The 20,354-nt window shown below is 44.0% G+C and overlaps 1 protein-coding gene across 2 annotated transcripts in view; it reads right to left on the bottom strand.

Moving 5' to 3' along the window:
• The window catches only part of traf3ip1 (TNF receptor-associated factor 3 interacting protein 1), a 31,714-nt gene that overhangs the window by 6,630 nt on the left and 4,730 nt on the right, over positions 1 to 20,354 (bottom strand). Inside the window, exons 3-14 of one of the 2 annotated variants that reach the window (XM_083638018.1) lie at positions 16,796 to 16,957; positions 14,955 to 15,083; positions 13,633 to 14,058; positions 12,949 to 13,023; positions 11,634 to 11,709; positions 10,571 to 10,591; positions 9,546 to 9,645; positions 8,649 to 8,741; positions 8,290 to 8,431; positions 8,155 to 8,191; positions 7,978 to 8,054; positions 873 to 1,090 (exon numbers count right to left, since the gene is read on the bottom strand). In XM_083638018.1, coding sequence (XP_083494144.1) covers positions 873 to 1,090; positions 7,978 to 8,054; positions 8,155 to 8,191; positions 8,290 to 8,431; positions 8,649 to 8,741; positions 9,546 to 9,645; positions 10,571 to 10,591; positions 11,634 to 11,709; positions 12,949 to 13,023; positions 13,633 to 14,058; positions 14,955 to 15,083; positions 16,796 to 16,957 — 1,556 coding nt within the window. The remainder of the gene's footprint in view (positions 1 to 872; positions 1,091 to 7,977; positions 8,055 to 8,154; positions 8,192 to 8,289; positions 8,432 to 8,648; positions 8,742 to 9,545; positions 9,646 to 10,570; positions 10,592 to 11,633; positions 11,710 to 12,948; positions 13,024 to 13,632; positions 14,059 to 14,954; positions 15,084 to 16,795; positions 16,958 to 20,354) is intronic. The other variant, XM_083638019.1, reaches the window with a different exon arrangement.

The following is a 20,354-nucleotide window of genomic DNA, read 5'->3' as shown; positions in this document are numbered from 1 at the left end:
AGCTCAAAGTGAAACTGCCGAATATCTTTTGAGTTGGACTGGTCAATAGTACTGTGAGTAACTAAAATAAAAAAATAAAAAACGGAATTCTCTCTTCTTTAGCACTCTTTCTAACTATAAATCCACTTCTGTTTTAATTTCCTCTCTTGCCCTCTTTTCACCACACCGCGGACACTGTGTGCACTGTAAAAAAAACAAAAAATACCACAATGTGTGATTTTGTCTGGGGATTAGTGACCTGACTTTTGTTTTGTTGAAATGTTAATAAATGGGAGCTTCCCCAAACAGCCATCGATCCCGACAATCCCCTCTGTGCATGAAGCCTTACATATGGTAATTAAACATCAAAACACCCGCGGCTTATAGACCGGTGCGGCTTATAGAAGAAAAAAATTGTCCCCTTTGAAGGTGCGGCTTATAGACCGGTGCGTCTTATAGTCCGGAATTTACGGTACACTTCAAAAATCATAAAAGTGGTGTTCACAGACCTAATTTCAGAAATCCCCATACAAAAAATCCCATTGACTTCAAGACAAGGGAACCCAGCGCGATGCTAACTTCCGGATTGGCCCACAAAAATATGTCATCCCTGCAGTACTCTATACCCAATTCTAAGCGTGTCAATGTATCTACAAGTGTGTGTATCCCTCCCCACTACCTCTGCTCCTGCAGGAGGGCATGTGTGTGTATGTGTGTATCCCTCCCCACTACCTCTGCTCCTGCAGGAGGGCATGTGTGTGTATGTGTGTATCCCTCCCCACTACCTCTGCTCCTGCAGGAGGGCATGTGTGTGTATGTGTGTATCCCTCCCCACTACCTCTGCTCCTGCAGGAGGGCATGTGCGTGTGTATGTGTGTATCCCTCCCCACTACCTCTGCTCCTGCAGGAGGGCATGTGCGTGCTCCTTGTTCTCGCGGCGCCAGGCGTGCAGCTCGGCCTGCATGGCGTCCATGTCCTCCTGGATGTAGTCCATGATCTTGCCCAGCGGCAGCGCGCTGCGGCACACCGTCTGGACGGACGAGCGCAGACGCTCAATCTCCCGCCACACCAGCTCCCGCTCTTTCTTCCGCGCCGCCTCAGATACCAAGTTCTGAATGTGGAGATAAGTGAGTGTGATTAGTGCAGGTTTGGAGGTATAGTTCTGCATGTGCAGATAAGTGAGTGTGATTAGTGCAGGTTTGGGGGTATAGTTCTGAATGTGGAGATGAGTGAGTGATTAGTGCAGGTTTGGAGGTATCGTTCTGGATGTGGAGATGAGTGTGATTAGTGCAGGTTTGGAGGTATAGTTCTGAATGTGGAGATAAGTGAGTGTGATTAGTGCAAGTTTGGAGGTATAGTTCTGAATGTGGAGATAAGTGAGTGTGATTAGTGCAGGTTTGGGGGTATAGTTCTGATGTGGAGATATGTGAGTGTGATTAGTGCAGGTTTGGGGGTATAGTTCTGGATGTGGAGATGAGTGAGTGATTAGTGCAGGTTTGGAGGTATCTTTCTGAATGTGGAGATAAGTGAGTGTGATTAGTGCAGGTTTGGAGGTATAGTTCTGGATGTGGAGATAAGTGAGTGTGATTAGTGCAGGATTGGAGGTATAGTTCTGGATGTGGAGATAAGTGAGTGTGATTAGTGCAGGTTTGGGGGTATAGTTCTGGATGTGGAGATAAGTGAGTGTGATTAGTGCAGGATTGGAGGTATAGTTCTGGATGTGGAGATAAGTGAGTGTGATTAGTGCAGGTTTGGAGGTATAGTTCTGGATGTGGAGATAAGTGAGTGTGATTAGTGCAGGATTGGAGGTATAGTTCTGGATGTGGAGATAAGTGAGTGATTAGTGCAGGTTTGGAGGTATAGTTCTGGATGTGGAGATAAGTGAGTGTGATTAGTGCAGGTTTGGAGGTATAGTTCTGGATGTGGAGATAAGTGAGTGTGATTAGTGCAGGTTTGGAGGTATAGTTCTGGATGTGGAGATAAGTGAGTGTGATTAGTGCAGGTTTGGAGGTATAGTTCTGGATGTGGAGATAAGTGAGTGTGATTAGTGCAGGATTGGAGGTATAGTTCTGGATGTGGAGATAAGTGAGTGATTAGTGCAGGTTTGGAGGTATAGTTCTGGATGTGGAGATAAGTGAGTGATTAGTGCAGGTTTGGAGGTATAGTTCTGGATGTGCAGATAAGTGAGTGTGATTAGTGCAGGTTTGGGGGTATAAACAAGGTTCTAGATTCACGTTCTCGCTCAGTGCTGGTGCTCTCAACCTGCCCAGATTGGGAACACACAAAACAATTTAAGAAGCGTGAAACTCGTACATGTTGGTATTTCAGGTGGGATTAAAGTGACTCCTGTTTTAAGTGTCCTAGGACGAGGTCTATCTTGCAAGGTAAGAAGCAATAACCTTTTCTTGAAGTTAAAACTTAAAAGATAACCTATTTGCTTTAATACTTGGCACTGTAATAAACAATTGTAGGAATACACACAAAAACACGCACAAAAAAATCAAAAATCACTTGCGTCTCCCTGGACCAAAACATAATAAACCCTCTTTAGGAATTCTACCCTTGCCAGCAAAGTATCAAATGTTCAGAACCAGAGCAGGGCAGCATTTAGTGGTTTAGGATTTCAAGGCTAAAAATGTTAGGCAGGAATTCTACCAACCTAGCTGTATATATAAAGATCAAACGAGTGGCTGAATTGTGTTGGCTAATGTAGAGGGACTGGTGGACTGGCTGCCTGGTGAAGGCCTCCAGTGTATGCTGTGCGGTTATCCCAATTACCCTCAGCCCCTTGATGGAGGGAGGGGGGGGAGGTATGAAGGAAGGGCCTCCCTTGGCAAAGGCCTGACCCAAGGATGTTTGCTCAGCTGGGCTCCGCAAGGCCTTTTGAGTGTGTGCACGTGTGTGTGTGCGCGCGCGCGAGTGTGTGTGTGCGCCACGCAGACACATGTACACCGACACACACACATTAATACCGACCAGAGACTTGGGTGCATGCATATACAGTGGACACACACACACCACCCACACTCTTGGTCGTAAAGCCTTGTTTATTTTAGTAACAGACTGTGGCAGTAAGGTTATTTTACTACAGTATTGAGTAACAACTACTACACTTATGCCCCCTTTCAAGTTCAACTCTTGGCCCTATTTATGTCATTGGGCCCCACAGATGGAAGCACCTGCCCTCATGAGGCAGCAGAGATCCTACTTGTGACAGTGTGTAAACTAAATGACAGCTTCCTGTTCAAAACACACCATGCACACCATGCAGCCCACTGGGGTAGCAGGCCACATATCACGCTTGGCATAGCTGGCTGCATAGAGCTTTGGAATGCTGCCTTGCCTTATCAAATCATCTCTTCAAACAAACCAAACAGCTTGGTCATTACATTTGACTAAGACAGGACGGCACTGCACAAATCACATCAAGCATCAGTGTTTAATTGCGACTCGTTCCTTTTCGGAATATAGCAAAAACTTCTGACAAGCTCTCTCTTTTTTTTATCCCTTTGTGGTGGCGAAAGAGTGTGAGGGTTAAACGCCTCGGCCCAATGGTCCCCCAACAAGGTGGGTGGCTTTCCACTGGGCGCTGTGAACCCTGCAGCTAGACAAACACTGTGCGGCTCATTCGGCCTGCCTGGCTGCGGTTTGGACCCGCGCGGCCCAGACAGGACCCGTGGCTTCACTCTATTTACCGTCCCCTCGCTCCCTCGGCTCCCTCTCACTCTCTGCTGGAAAATAAAAAAATCCTGGAGTGAAAACACGACCCCCGGTTCGTGCGCACTCTGCCCGGGCAGACATAAATCATTGCTTTATAGAGGCCTCTGTCGAAGTCCAGCACGCTGCTAGTTTTCGTTTTTCTCACCCCGACCTCAGGACAATATTTGTTTAGAATGTGGTGACCAAGGAGGAAGAGGAGGATGGGGGTTAGAAAGGAGGAAGGGTGGCAGGTTTTCTCATTATCTCACAGAGTGATGCCGTCCAAGGCAGTGGGGAAGAACGAGGTGCCTCTGGCCAGTGCTGGGAAGAGCAGGTGGCTTGTCTGCTAGGTACAAAGTGTTTTATACCATCATCTTGTAGCACAGGATTTCTCAATCATGTGGAAGCACAAAGCTGATTCTTGTAGCTTTTAATCTTGTTTTCATTGGGATGTATGTCTTGTGTTGCATGGCAAAATACTATTATAATTAATCTGTTTATAGAAAGTGCATCTGAATTTGATTTTTACTTTTCCTGCTAAACTAAATCCCTAAGTTTAATGTCTCAGGTCTCCGACAAGAGAGGGACCACAGAATGAGATCCTCATGCACACACTGCAAATGTGGAATTCATCTAGTCATCACATGACTAGGTAATCAGCTTAATTAGGAAATGCGTGCAAAAACCTGTGATTTATGGGGTGTTTATAGGGACTGGCTCAGAGGCGAGAGAAAAACATCCTTCAAAGTTGTCTTTGACAAAAGAAAAATGGCTTGCATGCATGAAACCTGTCAGAAGCCTAGCAACCTCTCGGGTATCATTAATTACGAAAACATTAATTCGGCATATATTGGACTGGTTCATGAGCCTCGTTCATTCATTCATTTGCCGCTGTTCATTTATCAGCTTCACTCCGGTCTGAATAACAGGTCGAGTGATATATTTACAAAGCTTTGATGACAGCCACAATAAGTATATGATAGTTAGCTTGTTTGCTGATATGCCAGCATTCGTCTTAGTGGGAGGACAAAGGCTTTTTTGCAATATTTGCTGAAGACCAGCAGTTTTCAGAAACTTAAATGAATTGCTCTCTAATCATCACTAACCGCAATATGAGAAAAACGATGGTTGGTCAGAGGATGTAATAGATAATTGAAGACCACAAAGAGGTGGGAAGATGAAACGTCTTGAAACTTCTGGGAACAATCCTCCTGGCTACTGGTGTCCATTTGGAGATGTCGATGCACACGCTGACAGTTTTTGACAGTGTGTTCCCAGAGGTGGTCTCAGCTGGGCCAGGGAGCGGAGCATTATAGGCTGAGAATCAGTTTAGAGGTTGTTCGCGGGCTTCCCCGCCATTTTTCATAAAAGGCCGTAGAAAAGTCCAGACAGATGATAAAAATAGCTGGGAGTCAGTGAGGTGAGGAGAGAAGCTGAGGGTCGAGGGCCGGGAGGTTACAGGATGTTGTTACAAGTCACTGAAGCCCCTTGGGGTGACAGCTGAGATCACCACCCTGGACCCTGGGCTGAACTGAGGGGAAACCTCCAAGGGGACAACCATTGACTCAATTGTACAATAATTGACAATAGAAAATCAGTTTATCTAAATCAAATGTCTGATTCGAGAGTTTTCGGGGGGAAACACGAAGCTTGGGCAACTCTTTTAGGGTTTGAAGATGATTGGCTTGGAATCCTCTCATTACAATCCATGCTCATCCCCATAATAAAAAATCGTCTCGTCAAGGCTGAGGTCTGGCCTGATATGAGATGGTGCTTTCTTCAGGTATTCCTCATAAGCCTGCCCCGATACCTCGGACATGTCAACACAGCCTCTATGAAAGCAATATGTCTAATGGAATGCCACAGGGTCATTTCCGTTACGTTTCCACACACACAAAACGCTGGATGTTTATGAAGACACGGGGGCCTGCAGGGAGGAGTATTTATTTTCCTGACAATTCTGCAGAGAGTATTCTGGCCCTTCTCCTCCGTGACTCTCACTCAACAGCCATCCATTTGTGTGCCACAGGGTTTATTTATTCATTACAAACCTTCATCAAGGCTAATTTGATGGGGGTAAAGAAAAGGGAAAAAGGGTACACAAAAAATTCTTATGAAAACGCAGCTGCTGCAAGGGGCAGATTCTGTCTAAATAGAAAGACGCCCTCCGAGAAGTATCTTGGAATAATATACAATTGTGCCGAGGGGTCACGGAGAAGGTCGTCCCCATAAATATACAGCAAATTCTTGGGTCACACACGCTGTGGCGGGATCTGGCAAAATACAATCACTCAGTGCAAAAATGGCCTGTATTTACATCAGTGCAGCAGGCAGGAATTGGCATTAACCATAGCAAAATGAGTTCAGGGAGGCATCGATGACAAAGTACAGAAATGACAATGGGGATAAGCTAAGGCTGGATTTCCTTCAAATGTATAAAATGGTCCAAAGTCAAACATTTTTGTATAGGACTTGAAGTTCAATCATAAATCAAAAGGGATTGTGCCTCATTAATAGACACTGTATTTTGACAAATGCCGGCATTAAAAAAAAGAAAAGAAAAAAGAATTGTGCCTGGTGAAATTTCAAACCTGTCATGCCACATAGGACGGGGAAGCTCAATATTTACATTTTTAACCCTCCATGTTTTACCGTGATTACAAGAAAGAAACGACTCCATTACGCTGACCCCTCCACCCTTTCATGTCAGGAAGGAAGTCATTATAGTCCTTTATACAGCTGACGAGGCAAGAGGGGAGGGGGAGACTATGTGTAGAGGTACCTCCTATTCAGACTGCAGAGAAAGGTAGAGTGCTCCAAGCTGCCCATGCAGACCGTACAGGATCCACTGAAATAAGGGCTTAGAACCCCTGAAAACTGAGGAGGCTGTATCAACTCAATTAGGATAAAGCCTATGAGGCTGTGCTCAGGTTGCACCAAACAGTCCCACTATTTTCGATTGTGCGTGTAGGTCCGTGTAGGTGTGTGTGTGTGTGTGTGTGTGTGTGTGTGCGCGTGCGTGCGTTAGAGGGGGTGGTCTCACATAATTGTTCGGAAATAGGAAAATCCTGTCAAATGTATTTTTTTAAGTGAGAGATCAATCTAATCTAAGTGAAGTTGTGAGGTGGACAGAGGATGATGAGATAAGAAGAAAGTACATGAGAGGAGCTTTGTAAAGCTAGATTCAGTGATGGGAGGCTGAGCTGAGACAAGCTGAGCTGATTCAGTGATGGGAGGCTGAGCTGAGACAAGCTGGCGGGAGTGAGGGATGAGGGATGGGGGCTGAGGTCACGGTTAGGAGAGGATATAGCGGGGGACTTTCTGCATGAGTGACAGTCCAAAACAGTCCATCCATCAGAGTCAGGGTGGTCAGCTGGGCAGGGAGGCAGGGAGAGAGTATGCATGGGCGCAGAGGACCACCCAAAGCAGACGGCGTACGCCGCCCGGCATCACTGGAGTACAGAGCAGACTGCAAGCTTCACACTGATTCACACTGCAAATACTGATGATGCTCTCTCTGCCCAATAAATAAGCTGACAGAGGAGAAAGGATGAGCAACGGCAGGGCGGGGGGTTCAGAGTCATAGAGAATCTATCAAGTAGAAAATGTGCTTGACAAGTATTTAAAATTGGGAGACCGAGAAAATATGAGATTCAAGGAACTTTACTGGAAGACCAGGCCATCGTGTGCCTAATTGTTGGAGGACATTGAGCCACAAAGTAAAGCAGGGATGAAAACCTCTGTCAGGAAAAGGTTGTGCATAGTCTATTTTCCACAGTTACCTCAGTCCACACGTGGCAAGGGAGTGTGAACAGTCTAAACAACTGCTCTTAAAGCTAGTTCCCCAGACACTGAAGATTGAACATGGTGGAACAAGAACCTATTATCGAGATTATTTTAAGCACGTTTAAGATAGTGTGCAACTCTATTGGAGCCTTAAAAAACTTGCTTATTTTTTGCTCCAGACATCTTGATGTGTACGTCAATTGTGTGTGGTCTGTTGCTTGTTTGGCTGTTATTCGTCCTTCGGCTTGACTGAAGGGGAACATTTTTGTGGGTTTCAAGGCATTGGAATTGCGCCTCTCCACTCCATTTGCTAATAACTTTCTTTTGATAATAACCTGTGTTGCTCAGGGCTTTGCAACGTGGTCAAAGTGCCAGCCCGAGGGAGCAGACTTTCCAGAAACATTGCTTTGTAACACAGGCTCTGAGTCACGAAGACGAATGAATGAGTGAGGGCTTGGCTGACATTGCCCTCTAGTGGAGACGGATGAGAACTACTGCTATGATTGTACATACCTGTTCTTTAGACTTTGGGCAGGACGGCGACGCCTCATAGTCTTTCTTGGTCTCAAGGATCTTTTTAACAAGCCCCCCTAGAATGAAAAGAACAGGGAGAGGAACAGTGAGATTTATGTTGTCCTAAAACTCAATGACAACAAGTAAATAATAAATACAAAAAGAGAGACTGTGTACCATGTTTCTCTTCACCATTTAGTTCCTGTGTGGGCTCCTGTAATAGATAAAGAGAAAAAAACTGAGATAACAATCCCATGCTTACCTTTTTCCCATGGTAGTTGAACAACTCGCTGCCTATCTGTGTCCACTTACCACGTCTAGCTGCATGTCAGGCATGTCTGGGGGAGGAGGGACAGCCTCCCCCACCAAAAACTGTTCGTCTTCATCCTCCTCATCCTCAGACAGCTTCTTCCCCTCCATGATGACGGGTGCTGAGGGCTTGGCACTGGCCAGCCTGGGAGACAGACAGAGTTTGATTCATTGCTTTCCAACTGAAATCTGATACTGAATCTGATACTGATAACACAGACTATCTTTTGTCCAAATCCAAAGCCTCCTTTACATTTGGTTGGACCAGTATTGATCCACCTGTCATGCTAGTGGTTTGAGATTGGGAAAAGAGCACGAATAACACCTATGACATCATCAGTGAGCATGTGGTGTGACGTCACCTCTCTGGTTGGACCACATCTGTACAGCTCTCCTGTCTCTTGACTCGGGGAGGGGCTGGGCGGGCGCTGCTGGGCCGTGGTACCTGCCTGTTGCTGTGGGAGGGAAGGACAATACTTATTATTGAAATAAGCTCTTATACTGATCACAGCAAATGTCATAATTAAATGTGATTGCCGTTTCAAAAGTATTTTTTATGTTGTTTCACAACAAGGTATTTGCTCTTCCTGTTTCACGAGCCAAGTTCTTCGCGCTCTCGCTGACTCGCCAAAGCCTCCATTTTGAGATGGCTACACAGAGTCATTCAGATTTTAGGAACCCCATGGAACAATTAGCATTCATAATTACAGTAAGACTTGCTGTAACATAGCACAATTTGTACCATTTGCATTGCCAATAACTGGAAATGCTAAGAAATATACAAAGGACTACCTTTTGGGGGTCATTTTGCTGTTAGTTGTTGACTGCAACTTCCATATTGAGTAAGCTATATGCACGTTTCCTCTATACTAATTTAGCTGCAGTGGCTGGCCACAGCTGAAAACAATGGAAATTAAATGGAAATTCATCATCTGGCCTTATCACTCAGCCTACCCAAACAGCCATATAACCAATTACAATAGCAATGAAAGCAGAGTTGGTCATATATCATGATGTAAATATCCAGATAAGAATTCTTTAACTGCAACACCCACTGCAAGTGTTCCTGGAACGGGCCCAGGAACGTGAACATGGGTCTACGAAGCAAGATTACGCCCCGATCCTCCACATAAAAAAAAAAAAAAGCTATAAGAAACACTGTATGTACGTCTGTAACTCATCAATACAAGAGTGTTGAGGTGTGCAAGCAAGTGGTTCACAGCAGGCAAATGTGAGAGTAGCTGGTGTGAGTGGTAGACCTGGGTTCAGACTTGGGTGCTGTGTGGGATGGCACGGCAGAGTCTGCGGTGTCTCCATTCTCCTGGGGTACAGCTCTCTGGGCCACCTGATTATCTCCATCTGTGGAAGGACAACAGTGCTTCACCTTTCAACCAAAAACATCTCTGCCAGTAGCAGACTGAACGAGTCACTCCCTCACACTCACTCTCTACCAGTAGCTAATCACTGAACGAGTCACTCCCTCACACTCACTCTCTACCAGTAGCTAATCACTGAACGAGTCACTCCCTCACACTCACTCCCTTGCACCTTTCAGATAGAGAAGCCGGCAGAAAGATGTTGAAATGTTGAGGAAATGCAACCTCACAGCTAGTTTCAAATCATTCACTTTGCATTTTGCAAGCCATCAATTTGCCAGTTTGTACCTTTTCACACACTACTTTTGTTGCTAAGCAACACAAGACACACTGTTTACACTGATCAGCTGTTAAAGTTGGCACAAACTATTGAATTCAAGTTTTGTTTGGATATTACATATATTATTGTTGGAAACAAAAGCATCCTAAGGTAATGAAAGCTATACATACAGCTTACATATATATTTGGTTTGACTCTGAAGAAGACGCTGCTCGCCACCACCATGCCCCCTTATACTAAGCTTATAATTTAGTAATGCAGAGTAGACCAGTCTTCTAAAATACTTGTTACATTTCAATAATCCTCTCCTCCATTTTTGTGCCCTACATTGCCACTCCTCAAAATACATATTAATTCTGATGCTTAAAGTCTCCCATCAGGTGTTTCCCATTTCCACGTGGAAAATGCCTGTGCACACATTAGTAGATCAGAATTGGCACCTTTTATACATGCAACTGCAGAACATGTAGCAACAACAGTACTTGTTTTACGGTTTCTGGTCAAAAGGCACAAAACACAAGAAATTCAATACTCCTAACTTCAATTGCCTCTATACCCAGCCGAAAGCTTTGACAGCTGCTACAGTCCTCAATGTCTGCTTGAAGGAGAAAGGGATAGAGACACTTACCTGCCTCACTGTCAGACTCATCTGCAGAGGAGAGAACAAAAATAGACAGCATGTCAGTTTCCTCTCTCAAAAACCTGGCACTTAAGCTGCGTTCACACCGACCTATTAAAGTTTTTCGCTGGCATCGAGTTTACATACAAAGTCAATGCAAACGAGCGATTGAGCGTATATTCGCCTGGGAGAAAAATCGCTGGGCGTCCGAGCGGCAGAGACAGAGCGATAGGGAGAAAATACACTCGTCGCCCCAGATGAAATATCCCAACTCGAGCAAAAATACGCTGGCATCAGTCGCTCGCTGTTCAACGCTGATTGGCTGCCGTGTTGAGAGCGAGTCAAGGATCACACTGGCTTGGGACAAACCGCTGGTTTATTGTGTGGCAACAAACCGCATTGACAGGCTGACAGCTGACATGAAGTGAAGTCTGTCCTACCGGTATGGAGCTCGCATTAGGAGCACGCTGATAGGCTTTAGCTTGTAAACAATGACGGTGGCTCGTAGTGGACAAATATCATGACATTGCGTAACGTTATAGCCCCCACATGTCCGTCAATTCATGTGCCTGTTGATGAGCGATTTAAACAGAGCGACAGAGCGATTCCAAAGGGTTGAATCAAGCGACAGAGTGAAAAATAAAGATCTCAGTGTGAACACAGCTTTAATGACCTATGCAAATATAACAAAAAATGTGATGAATAAACAAAACAGATATCATTGTAATCTTTTGTAGGAAAATGCCCCGTCCCCTGGATTTTTCTTTCTTCTTCTTGATCTTCATTTACTACATTTTGTGAAGCTTCCATTGCTGCCACCGTCAGTAATCCTGAAGATCTACTCCTACCTCTGTCTGAGGAACTACTCAATGATTTTAATGGACAGGCAGGACTGTGATGGAGAGCCACCAAACTTCAAATCAATTTGGAAATCCTAAAATAACTTATCTCAGAGTATCAGAGAGCAGTCAAGGATGCAAGTACAACATATTGCATTTCTATGGACTATCACCTACGCCACATAGGTGTGGGCCAATGACATAGGGTAGAAAGGGGGACCTGGAGCTTTTACCTTGACCTCCAACATTGGGCCTCCGCCTCTGTCCCTTGGCAGATGAGGGCCGAGGTATTCTGGCTGGACTGCCAGACTGTGAGGGAGAGAAGAAGAAAGAAAGACAGCTTTGAGATAAGACGCAATGAATGACAATCCATCACCATCTAATTCTCGGGAGAGCTTGAAGAAACCCTTTCACGCATGGCCACGCATATTCTATATTTCAATATTCAAATAGACAAATAAAAACAGACGTTTGAATGTGGAAATTAATACTTGATGGTGGAAAAAAAGGAAGAAGCTGCACAACGACGTCTGTCTGCCTTGCACGTTCTGACGTGAGCCTGGGCCGCTGCACTGCATGACAAACAGGAGTCACTTTACTACAGTTAGGCTGCGGCCACACGGGTCCGTTAGAAAACAGACAGAATTATTGAGGGATAGATTTCTGACCGTTGGGCTGTTTTCATTCGCCGATCAAAAACAAACAAAAAACACTAGGAACATCACACTACAAACAGCAACACATTAATTGGCAGCGAGTCTGACTGGGTGTAGAGTGAGTCTGACTGGGTGTAGAGGCGACGTCTCCAGTTTTTGGCATTTTGAAAAGGTGGCTGAAATTGTGTTGCATAGATTTGTGACTCATCTTTCTTGTAGACACACAGACACACCTCTCCATGCAAACTACACAGAGGCCAATTTGAAAGTGGGAAGGAAGTTGAGAGAAATGCACTTGCGGGTTAACAGAAAAGACATCTATTCCCAATCCCTACTACTATTATTGATTGATAAAATATGTTTTTACCTGGTTCTCAACCACTTCTGCTGGCTATACAGGCAAAGAACAAGGCATTAGGCCAAACACTATGTAGCCACTTTCATAATTCTACAGTAAAGAAACTATTGAAAAAACTAAAGACATAGTAGTTGGTCAGTAACAGGCTTAAATATTTTCCATCGTTTTACAAATCAAAAAATGACAGCCATATCTAGCGATAAACCAAGCCAGCCACCACCAATACAATACTATATCCGTGTCTGTCTAAATCTACTTTTCTACTGATTGTGTTTTTCGGGAGGGTAGGATACCTCTTCAGCTGTGTTTGGTTCCTTCCAAGAATAAGACACACACAACATTAGGAACTGAATATGCACACATTTTTCACACATAAAATGTTACGCTTCCATTTGTAATTATCTCATATAATTATATAGTAGTTACACATGAATGACCCAGCAGTCAAGTCAAATAGAAGGTGACTATTTCTTTTATTAGCTGACTTGATCCACAGTCAACTAAACGGTGAGAGGACCAAAGCAGAGAACTTACCGCTGGCACAGGTTTGGCTGTTTTGCTGGACTCTGCAGAGTTGGGCTTCCGCTGCGTTTCCTCTGATACTCTAGTCTAAACACACACACACACACAGTTTCAATAATGGCATCTTTTGCTGATATTCCTGGTGTGTGTTGGCCTGTCAGACTGAATTGTCAACTCCTTACACTCCATTTCCATCTTCTAGTCTGAGATTGCCCCCTGTTTAAGCAATTTCCATGAGGGGAATCCCCCAGGGGAATTCCATTTTCCCCTAACCAATCACTAGAGACCAAGGCAAAAAATATATTAAAAAAAAACATCTCCCCTTTGAATAAATGTCTTCAAAGCAGAGTGCTGTTCAGATTTCAAAGTAAGTGGTACTTTTACTCAATTTAAAACAGACTCGATAGCAGTGTCTATCTCATCTATGGCAGCCGCCATTGTTGTTATTACTCCTCTCCTCGGTGCACTTGACAACCGCTTGACAACGGCGTTAGTCCCGCCTATTGCGCTGTTTATTGACGCGGCTGATTGGCTAATTGTTAGTCCCCCTGGCCGCTCATTGGCTAATTGTTCTTTCAACCAAACATATCACGATGTCAGACCAGGAGTCAAAAGTGAACTCAGTGGAGTGGGCGGAATCGAAGGTCTGGACCCAGGCAAGCTGTGTGTGGGATAAGGCGTATGGTGGTGGCATACCTTTCTATCACCTTTCTCCACAGTTTTGCTCTTCTCCTCGCCCTCCTTGTGTCGGTCTCTGTCCTTCTCCCGCTCTTTCTCTCTGTCTCTTCGTTTATCCTTGTCTCTTTCGCGCTCTCTGTCTCTTGTCTTTTCACGGTCTTTGTCTCTCTCCCTGTCGCGGTCCCTCTCTCGGTCCTTCTCTCTGTCCTTCTCCCTGTCTTTTGCTCGTCCTTTGTCTTTGTCCTTGTCTCGCTCCCGGTCTCGGCTCTTGTCTTTGTCACGCTCTTTGGCGTGGTCGCGTTCACTGCGGTGGTGCTTGTCGGAGCGCTCGCCGTCGCGGTGTTGCTCCTTCTCGCCCTCTCTCCGCCGGCTCTCCTGCTCTTTGTGTTGGTCCGGGTCTTTCTGGTCCCTACTCCCGCTGCGCTCTGTGATCTCCTTCCTCTCCTGGAATAAATCACACACACACACACAGGGTGGAAAATTAATGCCAGCCATCAGCTAAATCAGGGGTTCCCAACCTTTTTTGGCTTGGACGTCACAGAAACCTAGGGACCCCAGACATTCAAGTTTCAGTACAACATTGGTGATGTCATCAGTGACGTCATCATTGATGTCTCATGTAACAAGTATGCTGACTTTAATCTCAGAAGTCTTCTGACTTTTCTCAGAATTCTGCATTTTGATTTTTGATTTTCTTTCCAGAATTCTGACATCAAACTCAGAATTATAACTTTATTTTCAGAATTCTTACTGTATTCTCAGAATTATGACTGACTTAAACTCAGAACTCAAGTAATTTTCTTCACATGTGGTCTGAATCCTCTTTGGTAGTTTTAAATTGAGTGTGGTGTGTGTGTGTGTGTGTGTGGGGGGGGGGGGGGGGGGGGGGGGGGGGGGGGGGGGGGGGACCACTGAGCTAAATGCTAGTAAATGTTGACGGAGGCAGGTAAGTTTGTCTAGCTTACCAGCAACTTCTGTAAGAAACCAACCATCATTTGGAGATCCCAGCTTATTTTAAAACAAAGTTGGCTGGTAAAATAATGAAAGCTGGTGATTTCTGGGATTTCCTATGCACTGTGAGCTGTTAATTCTAAAGTCAAGTTGCTTCCCTGCATACACACAGTTGCATCACAAAGAAACATGTTGAATCTCTTCCATCAGACCTGGTACTGAAAGTATTGATCTTGAATTTGTTCTGGCCTTTCAGAGCACAGGAAAAAAAGACATCCAAAAGAGCCTGCTGCCAAGTCCTCCAAGACAAGAACCCTATTTACACATAAAACACATATAAACACTTCAGGCTGTGAGCAGATTGATAAACCTTATGTGAGATCTCTCACCTCTTTGTCATGGTGATGTTCTCGTCCTTCCCTGTTCTCCTTGTCCTGGGACCTGGAGGTGCTGGCCTTGGTCTTGGTGTCCAACTTGTCTCCTGCGAGCACTCGCTTCACTGCATCCTCACTGGAGAGCTGCAGATCAAACACAGGCGAGACATTCCATTTAATAGAGCAGTCATTTATGATTGGGTGGTCTTCATATAGCAGTCATGTATGAGTGGGTGGTCTTCATTGTGTGTAGCAGGGTGGTGCAGCATGCAGGAGAGTAGTGCTTCAAATACAAAAACAGTGAACCTCTGTTAGCTCCAAGGGTGTTGTCTCTCTGATTTGCCAAAGCCTCCATTTTGAGATGGCTACACAGAGTCATTCAGATTTTGGAAACCGCTTGGAACAATTAGCATTCAGAATTACAGTAAGACTTGATGTTACACGGCTGTTGTGGAAATGCTGGGAATTTACAAAGGACTGCCTTTTGGGGGTCGTTTTGCTGTTAATACTGTTGTTTCTGCTGACTCCAGTGCAAACAGTCTAGCACACAGTAATTGGTCAACGAATTAGTGTTATTTATGTATGTATGTATGTATGTATGTATGTATACATACATGTACGTACATACGTATGTATGTGACATTATGTATGTATGTATATGTATGTGACATTATGTATGTATACTATGTATGTATGTATGTATGTACGTATGTGACAATATGTATGTATGTACGTACGTACGTACGTATGTGACATTATGTATGTATGTACGTACGTAATATGTGACATTATGTATGTATGTACGTACGTATGTGACATTATGTATGTATGTATGTGACATTATGTATGTATGTACGTAAGTATGTGACATTGTGTATGTATGTATGTATGTGACATTATCTATGTATGTACCTATATATGTATGTATGTATGTATGTATGTATGTATGTATGTATGTATGTGACATGTATGTATGCACGTATGTACGTAATATGTATGTTTGTGTCCAAACGCTTGCATTTAAAGCTACAATATGTAAAACAGTAGGACTAACTAAATTTCTTCCATCATGCCATCCCCTCCTTGACATCCCTAATCTCCAGTAATACTGTTGAACAGGCACTGTCCTTAGACAATTGCATAATAGATAGTTTATTACCTCCGCCAAGGAGCTTATGTTTTTGGTGTCATTTGTTTTTGTCTCTGAACAGGATTACGGAAAAACTACTGGGACGATTTTCATGAAACTTGGTGGAAGGGTGTTACATGGGTCAAGGAAGAACCCATTACATTTTGGAGCCGATCTGATCTGAATCACTAAATCTGCATAGCAGACTGGACCATTGGCGGAGGTCTGCTCTCTCCGAGTGCATTGTAATTACATTTATATCCTCCTAAAAGATCTAGATCTAACACCCCCCTTTTTTTTATCTCATGAAAGTTGCCTGAGCACAATGCTCTTTTTCAGCAAACAACCTGCTTCACCTTCTTAGAGTCTGTTCTACAAATTCACACTGGGAGCTGCCAGCAAGGTATCAGTCTTTCACTGTGTGTGCGTGTCTCTGTGTGTGTCTGTCTCTGTGTGTGTGTGTCTCTGTGTGTGCGTGTCTCCATGTGTGCGTGTCTCTGTGTGTTTGTGTCTCTGTGTGTGCGCGTCTGTGTGTGTGCGTGTCTCTGTGTGTGTTTGTGTCTCTGTGTGTGCGTGTCTCTGTGTGTGTTTGTGTCTCTGTGTGTGCGTGTCTCTGTGTGTGCGTGTCTGTGTGTGTGTGCGTGTCTCTGTGTGTGCGTGTCTCTGTGTGTGCGTGTCTCTGTGTGTGCGTGTCTCTCTCTGTTTGTATCTTTTCAGCCAGACAGACCTTGTTGAGGCAACACTTGGCAATGGCCTGCAGCAGCTCATTGGTCTTCTCAGGCTCATGGCCGGCCACGATGCGTGCTGGCTTGGCTCCCAGGGACTCCCCGCTTACCAGCATCACCACGTCTACAGCCTTCTGGAGGAAGGTGATCTTAGAGTCCTTATCCTAGAAAGGGGGCGAGAAGATAGAAAGAGATGCCATGAGGGGTGGAGTGTTGCAGAGAAAAGGTAGGAGGCACTTGTGAGCAAAGTAACCCTCATGGCAGGTACTTTTCCAACAGTTTTCTATGGTAACTTAGTCTGACTGTCCTGAAGCAGGCTGCAGGACTAAGCTCTGTCACTGGCTCCGACCAGCTCTGACCGACCGGCTGCGACCATTTATGGATTTCCTTTCCACTCCCTGTGTGTATAATATGTCACTCTCAAAAGCCTCTGCTGCTGTGAAACAACAACAGAGCTAGCTCGTTGCTACACGCTGAAAATGGCAAGTTTTGACGAAGATTTGGATTGTGCAATAAAGCAGGCCTGCTTGGTACTTTGGGTGGATGGTTGTAAAGATAACATTTGCTCCTGTGCTGCTCACCTTATTGTTACTTGCTCCCTGTAGTGAGAGTTTCGTGGATCTGTGCTGCTCACCTTATTGTTACTTGCTCCCTGTAGTGAGAGTTTCGTGGATCTGACTCCTATACATTTCTTAGGGTCATCCATCCTTAAATATAGAGGCGCCCCTCTAGACCATTTTCAAGGTATGATGGCCTTTTGGCCTGATCTTTTTTCCCCATGTACCTTAAGGGTCTGATTTATATGCATCTTTACCTTGTATTTATACTGGATGGTTATGTAAACATATTTGTCTACTATGTGTCTGTTGTTGTCCATCTGTGGCTTGTTTGTAACTTTGATGTATCCTGTCTGGAGTCATGTGACTATCACGTGATGGTGTATTTAAACATGGCGTCTTTGTAACTTTTTTCATGTTTGAGGAAGAGCGATAGCTCGAAACTTCACTTGTTGGATGGCTAAATAAAAAGGTAAATTGGAGCTTCAGTGTGCGGACCTTCCTTTTTTCATACTGTACCGTTTGTGGTTCCTGCACCTGCTTTACATTTGTTTGGATGTGCGCAACTGCCTCAAATACTTTGTAAAGATAACAGAGCCTTTTCCCCCCCGCTATACCAGAGTGAGAGTAACACCAGGCAGACTCTCTTCTGAGCGCAGGTACAGTACGAAATGGAGAGAATTACAAGCTGAGGAATTTGGCTTGTGTTTGTGTTGAAAATGGGTTAGGAAATCGATTGCTTAAAAATCCCACATTTATTTTTCAAGACATATATCCAAAATCCTTTCTCACATTAACAATAATCTGCATAAACTGTGCCAGAACAGTTTCTTTGAGTACAAGTTATAAACTAGCATACAAGAATGTTCATTGGCATTAAAAAAAAGGCTACATAAAACAAATTATTGAGGCACAAGTATACAATCAACATAGAAATGGTAAAGACATTGAATCCCTAATTAAGTCTCATTAAATGTAGGCATATTCTGTGATTAAAAAGGTCTAGCCTTTGTTGCTGAGCTTTGAACACACAACCACCAGAGGGCAGCATAGTGATTTTCAGCTCCTTTGGCAGATCCTTTGGTGGATTTCTTTTTTTTTTGCCAACTCTTCCTCCTCTCCTTTCTCAATGGTATGGCCAAAATAACCTCCTCAAAGCAACAACTGTGTTGTTTAAACTACAAAGTTTATGTCTTGAAAAATGTGCAGACACATTACAAATGTGACCGAACTAAAACATCCACATGGTGTAATGGTTAGCTTTCTGGACATTGAATCCAGCAATTCCAGTGCGAATCCTGGTGGTTCATCATCCTTTTTGTGGCAACACTGTGGAGTCGTGACTAGGCTGCCTGGAGAGGACCTGGGTTCAAGTCCCAATGTTAGCAGGGACAAACTTAAATAAATAAATGCATAAGATAGAAATGCCATTGAGAGTGATTGTAATTGAGATCTGCATGTGTTCCAGATTAAATCTCTCTAGCTACCACGAAGGTAACCCATAATATGCACGTACAGAGAAAAGGTATTTTCCCAGACAGACAGTCAACCAATGACCCGGCTAAGCAGAGCTTCTAGTATCAGCATGTTGCATCTGAGAAGCCTGCCAACTGTGTAATATAACAGGAGGGCTTGTAGCTGCTGGTGTAACCGCCTGGCCCATCGGTACAACAGCTAGTATCAGGCTGGCCTTTGCATTGCTGAGCCCTTTTTCTGACATTTCTATTCAGTAGCATGCGCTTGCAGAGGGTACTGTATTTCTAGACCTTTACAACAATACATATAATGTCACAAGAACTCTCTAAAGCTGCGTTCACACCGACCTATTAAAGTTTTTCGCTGGCATCGAGTTTACATACAAAGTCAATACAAACGACGCTGGGCGTCCGAGCGACAGAGACAGAGCGATAGGGAGAAAATTTGCTCGTCGCCCGAGATGAAATATCCCAACTCGAGTGAAATTACGCTGGCATCAGTCGCTCGCTGTTCAACGCTGATTGTCTGCCGTGTGAGAGTGAGTCAAAGATCACACTGGCTTGGAACAAACCGCTGGTTTATTGTGTGGCAACAAACCGCATTGACAGCTGATTGACAGGTTGACAGCTGACATGAAGTGAAGTCTGTACTACCGGTATAGAGCTTGCGTTAGGAGCACGCTGATAGGCTTAACTTGTAAACAACTACGGTGGCTCGTAGTGGACAAATATCATGACATTGCATAACGTTATAGCCCCCAGATGTCCGTCAATTATTGTGCCTGTTGACGAGCGATTTAAACAGAGCCACAGAGCGATTCCAAAAGGGTTGAATCAAGCGACAGAGAGAAAAATAAATATCTCGGTGTGAACACAGCTTAAGACATAAAACATGTTAGAGTGAGTGATAGGTAGGTATGTGATTCCCAACAGGGCTATGAGTACCCCGCTAGCCTACTTGAGCAGCTTGCAGCAACGTGGAAAGATTGGGGATTACAATTTATTTCCTATATCTATATATATATATATATGTATATAAATCCAAGTCATTTCATAACCCCCTTCCTAAAATGGTAGGGGCACGTTCGCTGTGACATCCTCGATGATTTGATTTCAGCTTAATAGGTTTAAAAGTTAGTAAATAAATAAAATGCAAAAACAAATAAACAAGAGGGTAGTATTTTCAGTTGGAAGGGGAATTACAGAACAGAATGTCAGCTTTTCTAATGAATTAACTGCAAATACATTAAGTCTGCAACAACCTGAAAGCATTTGAATTAAACAATTTATATTTTTGAAATAACTAAGCATAAATGTCATGCTGATTTTATGGTTTCCTGTCTTTACTATACATGTGTGAATGTAGACTACGGTACTTGTTACTCGCACCTCCTGGAAAAGGGCTGCAGCAGAAATACACAAGCATTTAACTACTTTAAATAGAACAATGCCATATATTAACAAACAAAACAAAAGATTTGTTAAGTTTGTGGAAGTAAGTTTGAATGTATCAAGTTTCATAAACAGTG

The sequence above is a fragment of the Poromitra crassiceps genome (assembly GCF_964638095.1).
Source record: "Poromitra crassiceps genome assembly, chromosome: 6".
Taxonomy (NCBI): domain Eukaryota; kingdom Metazoa; phylum Chordata; class Actinopteri; order Beryciformes; family Melamphaidae; genus Poromitra; species Poromitra crassiceps.
The sequence above is the reverse complement of the archived record's forward strand: the minus strand, read 5'-3'. Positions and strand labels throughout refer to the sequence as shown.